This window comes from Grampus griseus (assembly GCF_964374135.1).
Source record: "Grampus griseus genome assembly, chromosome: 1".
Lineage (NCBI taxonomy): Eukaryota > Metazoa > Chordata > Mammalia > Artiodactyla > Delphinidae > Grampus > Grampus griseus.
In genome coordinates, this window is record NC_139017.1 from 182814554 (window position 1) to 182823981 (window position 9428).

The 9428-nt window shown below is 65.0% G+C and overlaps 1 protein-coding gene across 1 annotated transcript; it reads right to left on the minus strand.

Moving 5' to 3' along the window:
• Positions 1 to 4006: 4006 nt before the first annotated feature.
• On the minus strand, positions 4007 to 9154 carry VWA1 (von Willebrand factor A domain containing 1). The gene is made up of 4 exons (XM_082672413.1): positions 9053 to 9154; positions 7411 to 7968; positions 5467 to 5745; positions 4007 to 5358 (listed from the first exon to the last, which is right to left on the minus strand). The coding sequence occupies exons 1-4, from the start codon at positions 9117 to 9119 to the stop codon at positions 5021 to 5023; spliced, it is 1242 nt and encodes a 413-aa protein (XP_082528539.1). The 5' UTR covers positions 9120 to 9154; the 3' UTR covers positions 4007 to 5020.
• Between the last annotated feature and the right edge of the window lie 274 nt (positions 9155 to 9428).

Below are 9428 nucleotides of genomic sequence, written 5' to 3' on the forward strand. Positions count from 1 at the left end.
ATAATAATAAAAATTATTTAAAAATAAAGATCGCACATGCCGCAACTAAAGATTCCGCACGCTGCAACTAAAACGAACAAACAAAAGATCCCACACGCTGCAACTAAGACCCAGGGCAGTCAAACAAATAAATAAATAAATTTTAAAGTCAGTTTCACAAAAAAGTCAGTTTCCTTTAACTTGGCTTAAAAAACAGAAATCTTAAGATTTAGGTGCTTGCACCGCCCCCCCTTTGATGGAGGGGTTCCTTCCGGGTTCCCTCGTCACAGCGGTGCTGCTCACACTTTCCGGTTTCCAATGGGCCCACAGAATGTCCGGTCCGCTTGTGTTTGTCACTTAAAGTCTTAGGTGGAAGCCACTAGGCAGGACAGACACCGCTTTCCTAAAGACACTAAGTTAATACAAGGGAATTAGGATGATGCTTTCTACCTGACGTGTTCATGTTTTGTTCTTTTTTTTTTTTTTGCGGTACGCGGACCTCTCACTGTTGTGGCCTCTCCCGTTTCAGAGCACAGGCTCCGGACGTGCAGGCTCAGCGGCCATGGCTCACGGGCCCAGCCGCTCCATGGCACGTGGGATCTTCCCGGACCGGGGCACGAACCCGCGTCCCCTGCATCGGCAGGCGGACTCTCAACCACTGCGCCACCAGGGAAGCCCCGTGTTCATGTTTAATTGACAAACGTGGGGTTCTCAGCCGCCCATGCTGCGCTGTTTTGCTGACGGGATTCCCCCAACATCCCCCCTCCCCACAGGACGTTTTTTTTTCTCTGAAGGAGTCCTCAAGCTTTGAAGACCTGGAGGAGAGACTGCAGAAGTTAAAGGTGCAGGTGGACAGCTTGGCCTCCAGCCTGACCTTGAGCCCAGGGTGAGGGGACACAGCTGCCCCCGAGAGCCCAGGCCAGCAGGAGCAGAGTGGTCCCCACCCAGGCCCAGTGCAGAGGACTCTGCCCCCAGAGCCTGGGCAGCAGGTGTGGTTCCTGAGTCCCCTGCATCTGGCCAGACCCTTGGGGAGCTGGGGCCTTCCGTGAGGCCCCAGGACTTCCCAGCACTGAGGCTGCAGCGCCAGCTGCCCAAGCTGCCCAGTGTCTCCCAGGGACAGAAGCCTCTCCACTTGAGTCTGGAGCCCCCCAGCATCACTCTTCGGTCTTGCTCTCCTAGGACAGTTGGGCCTTCAGGGGCTGATCTCTCTCCCTCACCCAGCTGGGGCCCTTCCGCTCCCATTCTCTCTTCAGGCTCCAAAAGGACCTACTGGTTCCGGTCTCTGGAGCCCCAGCTCATGCGCCCCAGTCCAGCCGAAAGAAAAGCTGCTGGCTCGGCCTGGTCCCCCTGGGCCCGAGCCCCCAGGGCAGGGCCTCCGGCTGCTGGTCCCCACCCTACCCACCGAAGCCCTCTCCTAGGGCCCCTGCAGCCCCTCCCCTCCTGGCTCCAGGGTGAAGAGGCTAGAGGGGAGGGAGCACGGAGCCCTCAGGGCCTCATTTTCCCCCGCATTGTGTTTGCTCTTGGCGAGCAGGCGGCTCTCTCCTCCCCCCTGGAGCCGCACCGCACCTCCCCACCAGCTGGACCGACAGGCCCACCCAGCAGAAGGCCAGCACAGCCAGGCCATCCCCAGAGGCACGCGAGGTGGGGGGACCCTCAGCACAGGGGCTCAGCTGCCTGGCCACCACCCTGAGGACAGGAGACATGCCGTGAGCGTTGGCCTGCCCCTTGAAGGGCTGAGCTGGGACCTCTGCCTTCCCAGGAGAAGAGCAGGGTCAGCTGCATAGTCTGGACAGACCTTAGAAGCAAGTCGCTCAAGCCCTGTGGCACTGATGGAGCCCCGGGGTCGTCTGGGAGGGGCTGGGAGTGGCACCTTTGGGACCGGCCTCCAGTGCCCTCACGTCCAGTAGGGGCTGGCCCTGGCGAAAAAGCAGGACTGGGAGCTGGCCAGGACCCCAGGCCCACAGCAAGTTGAGAAGCTCGTGGCTCTCACCCCCTCCCCTAGTAAGTGCTGTGCACCCCACGTGCGGCACCAGAGCCGGGTGGTTGTGGCCTCCGCTCCCGTGGACACTATGGTCAGGGGCTCAGGCAAGCCGCTGGCCACCCACTGCTCTCCCTGTGCTTGTGCACACACCTGGTGGGCACGGGGGCCTGTCCTTCCTGCGAGGCTTTAGTGTCTGTGGCTAGGACGATATGATTGTCATGGGTGCATTCACAGACACTTCTGAAACATAAGCAATGAGTGGCAGGAGTTTTAACTCCTGGTGAGAACATGTCAGTGAACAGGGTTCCCGCCTGCCCCACCCTGCCCCTGCCTGGGAGACCTCAGCCCTCTCCCTTCCCAAGAAGGGCTCCGGCCTGGGAGCCCCCTGCCGGTGGCCGGCAGCCAGAAGCACACCCTGCCCTCTCCACCTCCCACCCAAGGACTGGGACCTGCGGGGGAGGGTCTCCCGGGGGCCCCTCCTCACCACACTCACCTCTAGGGGGAGCTATGACTTCCACTGGCATTTTTTTTAATGGATGTTGGAAGAAAATTTTTCATCCCAGAAGAAAAGCACAGACACACAGCTGTCAGCCTCAAGCTTCCTGAGCTGCCCCCTCACCACAGCAGGAGGCTGTGAGGACACACGTCTCACACAGCAGCCCGACACCATTTCTTTCTGTCGCCATGGTAACAGCTGGTGCTCCAGGGAGCTACCAGTGGCTGCACCACCCACTTCTGGACACCCACCTCCAGAGGCCTGATCCAGACCCAGCAGCCATCTGGCCTTCTCACAGACAGCCTTTGTCCATTACCTGGCCCTCGCAGCTTCCTGCCGTCGGGCAAGCCCTGGGCTGCAAGGGAAGAGCCCACACGGGATGAGTGTGACATGCAGCCTTGGGGAAATCCTTAGCTTCTCCTCTTCAAGTTAGGAAGCAGCAGCAACCTTCGTGAGTGTGAGAACTGTGCCCGCCCAGCATCACCAGAGGAGCCTCCCTTTGGGGTCCCCTAGAAGCAGCAGGATCCTCCCCTGCCTGGCCCACTCCTGCTGCATGGACCTGGGCTGCCATGTGGATCATAAACTCTTGCACGGCCCTTTCTGACTTTCACGTGCTTCCAGAAGCTCATAGTTGCCTTAGGAAGTGGCACGTGTAAGTCCCTGCAGGCCTCAGCCTGGGCCCCAGACCCAGAGTGGACCACGGAGCCAGGGCCTGCGAGTCAGGGGATGTAGAGGGAAGGGGTGGAGACCGGGACAAAGCTGTTTCCGGGAGACTCTTTCCAGACGTGGCCCAGACTCCACGACCTTTAAGAACTGCCTGGGATGATGCAAGGGCGGCACTTCCGAGACAAGGGCTTCCAGGAGGGGCGTTCCTTGGCCTGGAGGTAGATTTGGGGCTCCTCTCTCTGGGCTTCAGCGTCCAGCAGAGAGGAGGCGAGGCTGGAGCCTCTTCCAGGGGGTGGGGGCGTGCGTCTTCCAGCTGCTCTGCCTCCTCTCGGGGTTGGAGGCATGTTTGGGGGGCAGGAGCTCACAGCTCAACTTGTCTTTAGCGTGACTGAGCCACTAGGAAACGCTCCGCCAGCACCTCCTGCTTTTTCTCCTGCCGCCCGCACGGTGCGCTGCAAGCTGGGCTCAGGGGCGCAGCGTGAAAGGGGGTGCCTCTCTGGGTGCCCCGTGGGCTGTGACCCGCGAGCACCCAGGGGATTGGAGTGGGGGATGCAGGCCTCCACAGGGGGAATTCTGCCCATCAGGGATGGATCAGGCCCAGGTCCCAGCAATGCCCTCAGAAACGGGGCCTGCGCTCTCTGAAGAGGAGATGCACAGGGCGGCCGCAGGGGGCACAGTGGCCTGAGTTCCAGCACTGGGAGGGGGAGGCTCCGCCCTCCTCTTCTCCAGCACCAGCCGGGGTACCAACCGTCCTCCACCCAAGACGTTTTTTTTAACTTGCAACCTTTTATGGGGCTGGCGTGTTTTGACAAGGAATACACTCTCAGGAGACTGCAGGACTAAGTTTACATCTGATTTACTGTATTTTAAAGTCTGGGGTGTTAGTGGGGAAGAGGCAAAGTGAGCACCGAGTCAACACAGGCGGAGGAGGAGGTGCGGGGTGGGGCTGAGGGAGCGCAGCACTGCCTGCCCTTGGGACTTGCCTGGTGGCCCCAGGATAAGAGCAGTGACAGGAGGTGGGGTCAGAAGGCCCTGCAGAGAATGGCTGGGGTGCAGCACCCAGGGGAAACTTGCTTGTCCCTGCCCCTGCCCGGAGGCCCTCCAGCCAGAAGCAGGGAAAGCTCCCTGCAAGTTCCAGCCTTGGGGTCCCGCAAGAACAAGCTCGCCCGTCTCCAGGGTCCCAAATGCCAAGCTCCTGTCCCATTCCTCCCAAAAGGCGCCATCTGCGTCCCAGTGGCTGTGGCTGGGCCCAGTGGGGTCCTGGGTAGGCAGGAAGGGCCACTGTTCCCCGCAAGCACTTCCCCCAAGCCGGCTGAGCATGCCGGTGAAGACTGTCCCTCCAGCCACCCAGCTGCTGACCACACGATCAACTCCCAGCACTTCCCCTCCCCTTTCCCAGACCCTGCGCCCTCCAGGAAGCCTCTGAGGACCTGGCCAGAGCCACCTCCTTCCTTTCCCATCCAGGACCTGAGTGGCTGGAGGGGACTCGGAGCTGCCACGGAGACCAAGCTCCTTCAAACAAATGCTAGCCTTTGCCACCAGAGGGTGTGGCCCTTAATACAAGTGTGAGGTCCGGCCGCCCCGGCGCCCTGTGGTCCTGGGCCCAGAGCCGTCTCGGGCCTCACGTTCTCAACGGGACCCTGACTCCTTGTCTATCTCCCCGCTAAATCCTGCCCAAGCTCTGGGCCGGGCAGGGGAGGGAGTCGCGAGAGCACGCGCCGCTGCCAGAGCTGCCGCGGAGGGTCAGGCGAGGCCGCGTCCTGGAGGGCCGACGCCGGAGCAGGGCGCCCTCTTGCGTGGGGGTCCCGCGGGACAAAGGCCGGCCAGCATCCCACCCCTGGGGCAAGACCCACCGAGCTCGGGAGAAGGGCGCCCTCGGGTGCTCGGGCGCGGCCTGCTCACGGCTCCCGGCCCCCAGCGCCCGGCGACTGGGGGCGCGGGGCGCGGCTGCGCTCGCCATCGGGCGTGCAGGCCTTGGCCGACAGCGCCCTCTCGCGGCCGGAGCGGAAAGCCGCCGTCACGGTCACCAGGTAGGCGGTGCCCGGCGCCAGGCCCTGCAGCGTGGTGCTGTTCCGGCCCGCGGGCACCTCCAAGATCTGCGCCGCGCCACCCCGCAGGGGCCCGACCTGAACGTGGTAGCCGAGCGCGGCGGCCGGGCCCAGCGCCGGGGCCCAGCTCACACGCAGGCTGCGCGGCCTGGCGTGCGAGATGACGATGCGCTCCGGCCCGGTCTCCTCTGCGGGGGAAGTGCCTGTGAGCTGGGAGGGGGCCGCGCCGCCCGGCCCCGCGCCCTGCCCGGCCGCGCCGGCACCCCCAGCCCGCCCGGCCCCGCGTCCCGCCTCACCCGGCAGAGTGCGCACCCGCAGGTGCTGTGGCCTCAGGAGCCGCACGTTGGACTCCGGCACCAGCGCCACGTCGTAGTCCGTGTCAGGGTCCAGGCCGGCCCAGGCCCAGCCCGTGGCGTTCCCTGGCAGCTGCTGGCGGCGCGCCGTTCCCGGCTCGGCGCTGGGCGCCAGCTCCAAAAGGTAGTAGCCCGAGTCGGCGGTCAGTAGGGGCGGCCAGGCCAGACGGAAGCCGCTGGACGTGACCTCGGAGGCACGGAGCTGATGCGGCCACATCGCGTCTGCGGGGGGACAGGGCAGAGAACAGAGATGCCTCCTCGCAGCGGACCCTGGGGCACTGACTGTTGACTCCCGGAAGACACCCAGAGGCGGGGAGCAGGGCGCGGGGCGCCAGGCCAGCCCCGGCCACACCCACCAGATGCTAAGGATCCGCAGAAGGACATAAGTGCAGCCAGCCCCCTACTTTGCCCCGTCAGGAGCTTCCCTCCTGGCCTCAGCTCCAGGCTCAAACCAGTGCGGAGGTATAGCAGCCACCTCCCACCCAGTCCAGTGGCCTGGACAAGGGCCCCTCAAAGGTGGCAGGATCCAAACTGATGTCACGATGTCAGAGAACAGAGGACCAGCCCCCCATCCAGCCTGAGTGACCAGCACAGAGTCCGGGGTCAGCTCAGCTCCGAACAGTCAAGGAAAACGGGGCCCACGGTACAGCCAAGAGACGGGGAGCCACTGGAGAATGCCCCGAGGTGCAGGAGAGATGTGACAACCCCAGGAGCAGCTGGACCTGGAGTTTCGGGTGCTGCCGGCGTCCAGTCCCCAGGAGAGTGTGTTGGGAGCACTCCAGGGTGGGACCCCCAAACGTGTGTTACTCCTGGGCTTTGATGCCGAGCACCACAGGGCCGTCTGAGTGACGGTGCAGGGGGGGTGAAGCTGATAAATGTCGGGACAGGGTTAAGCCCTTCGGGACCCCATGCTGCCTTCTTTAATGCTGGGTGTGCAGCTGCCCGGCTGGCACGTCCCTCGCCCATCCCCCACACTCAGACCCTGCCCCCACTCCCAGGAGCCCCCGCCCTACTGCCTCACTGCCCTGCAGCCTTGGGTTTTTCCTGTCCAGCTGCTTGCCCTTTCTCCTGCTGTCGCCTCCAGGCTCAGCCACAGTGGTTGATCCAGGGGCCACCAGGGCCAGGTGTCCTGGAGTAAATCTTCGGAAGGACACTCTACCTCCCTCCAACCCACAGTTCAACCCCTTCCGGTTTCAGGTGGACGATTAACCACAGGTGGAGACTTGGGAGGACCCTGGGGCCGCTGGCATTTTTCAGTGGCTACAGCCAACCTTGCCAGTGGCCAGGCCCTTCAACACCAGCTCCCTCTCCCACCAGGTTTAGCTGGGTCAGGGCGTTCCACAAGAAACTCGGAGGGGAGCTGCTAGCCCCCACAGCGGGCCCTCCAAGGTCCGGCCTCCTCTCCAGCAATCCCCACAACCGCCTGCAGTGCAGTCCCACTCCAACCCCTCCGCGGCTGCCCTCGCCCCTAGCTCTTGGGGGGCAGTCTCGGCCCTTCCTGACCTGGCCCTCCCCCTCCCTCCAGGCTTGGTGGGCCCCTCTGCAGAGTCTCCAGGCTTGGAACCTCCTACACTTCCTCTCCAGGTAGACACATTCCACCAGATGCAGCACCTGAGTCCCTCAGCCCACACCAAGTCCCCCACTCTCCAGCAGAGAGCCCCACCTGGAGGTGTTTACTCAAGCCTGCCCCTCTGTCCCGCCTCAGCCCAGGTTGGGGGGCACCTGGGGTGAACGGCTGGAGTGTGTCCCTGGAGAAGCCACGTGTGCACCCCTGTCCCTGCAGCCCTGGCCTCTGCTCCAGGCATGTGAGGTCCTCCTGGAGGCTCACCTGGCCCTCTTCCTGAGTTCCCCGCTGGGGCTCCCCGGGCTCCGCCTCCTCCCACCTACCAAGAATGGAGCCCCTCAGCGCCTGGGTGATGATGTGCAGGTCATCCACATCCACAAAGTGCAGATGCTTCTCAGCGGGGGCCGAGGCGGCGGCCGACAGCTCCAGGAGGTTGCCGCGGCCAGTGCTGACGACGAAGACGGTGACGCCCAGGTCCTTCAGCTCCTGCATGGGGGGCCCCACGGGGTCGCTGGAGCCGCCGTCTGTCACCCACACCAGCACCTTGGGCACCCCCGGCCGGGCCCCCGCCGCCTTGGCAAACAGCTGCTCCTTGGCATATGCCAGCGCCAGGCCAGTGTTGGTGTCACCCATGCGCTGGGCTGCAGCGCGTATGGCGTCCTGGGTGGCCGAGCCTGAGCTGTGCTGGCCGAAGGGGAACTCGGTGTGCGGCCGACTGCCCACGTGCACCAGGCTGGCACGCAGGGCCCCAGGGCCCAGGGGCAGCAGGGCCGCCAGCCGCCCCAAAAACTCCCGAACTCGGGAAAACTCATAATGAGACACGCTGGCCGAGCTGTCCAACAGAAACAGCAGGTCCCCCTGGGGGGCAGATGCCGGGGGGCCTGGGGGAGAGGGAAGGGTTCAGCCCCAGGTGGTGGCCCCCAGACAGCCGCACACCCAGGTCAGAACCCCCAGGGCCTGAGCCTTCCCTAAGCCGGCGCTTGCCCTCACCCAAGGAAGCCCTGAAAGCCTGCTCAGCCACACCCCAAACGTCCTGGGGTGGCACCCGGGGGAGAGGGGCCCTAAGCCAAGAGGGGTCCACACTCTCAGCAGTTCCAACTCTGCATCCTGGCCGCATGCCTGGGGCACCCCCTGGGCTCCTGTCTTGTCTGCAAAGGAGAGCTGACCCCTCCAAGCCCCACACCCTCCCTGTCTTCAGCAGACTCTGCGCGGGCTGGACCCAGCCCAGCCCCCAGGAATGGTGGGTGGATGGGTCTGGGCCAGCAGGGCTTGGCTTTCAAGAAGCAGCCTACACCGCTCAGCCTCCAGGTAAAGCAACCGGTGGGGCGTGCGGTGGGGGCACAGAGGCAGCTGGGGAGACTGGGGGCAGAGGTGGAGGCATGGGGGGAACAGAGCGCTGACTGCAGCCCCTCCCACAGCCCGGAGTCCTGGTTGGAGTCCTGACCCCACTTACAGATGATGTCACCCCTCCCCTGGCCCCCATCCTCTGCTCCACCTGGACCCAGGAAGCAGGGTACCTGCTGCAGCAGCCCGAGGGCCCTATATGCCCCTCCAAGGCCTCCCCCTTCCTCCCGGCACCCCGGGGGGCAGATGGGGCCCTTCGCCACTGTGTCATGAGCAGACAGCGGCCTGGGGTGTCTCGGTTCTGGTCCCGGCCTTGCGGCCTCAGTTTCCCCCAACCCAGTGGGGCGACGCCAACCCTCTCACCATCCCTCTATTAATGGTCACTCCAAGGAAAGGGAAACTGAGGCAGGGACAAGCCTCCCCGACAGGCCCCTCCCCCTCCCCGTCCAGGCCCCAAGATCCCGCGGAGTTGCCGGCGGGGCCCGCGCCGCAGGTGGGTGTGGTTCCCTGCCAGCTGCCCCCGCCCTACAGCCGCGGAAGGAGAGCGTGGCTCGGTGCGGACATGGTGGGGGGGGCGGGGCGCTGGGACCTGAGTCCGGCCTGGCCGCCCGCCGCACTCACCACGCTCCGCGCCGCTCCGCGCCAGCCGCAGGCTCAGGGCCAGGCCGAGCACCGTCCAGGGCAGCATCGCGCGCGACGGGACGGCCACGCTCTGCCTCCGCTCGTGGCTCGCTCGCTCCTGAGCTGCGGGGCGCGCGGCCGAGCGGGTCGGACCCGGGCCCCGCCCCCGGAGCCCGCCCCCGGGAGCCCCCGCCCACCGCGGCCCCGCCCCGAGGTCCCGCCCTGGCGCGCGCGCTACCCCGCGTGCGGAGGAGCACCGGCTCCGGGGAGGCGCGCGCACAAAGGGCCCAAACGTGCGGCGACACGCGGCACTCACCGGGATGCCGCCGAGGAACACGCGGGCGGCACGCACACACAGACACTGCGGTCTCCCTTT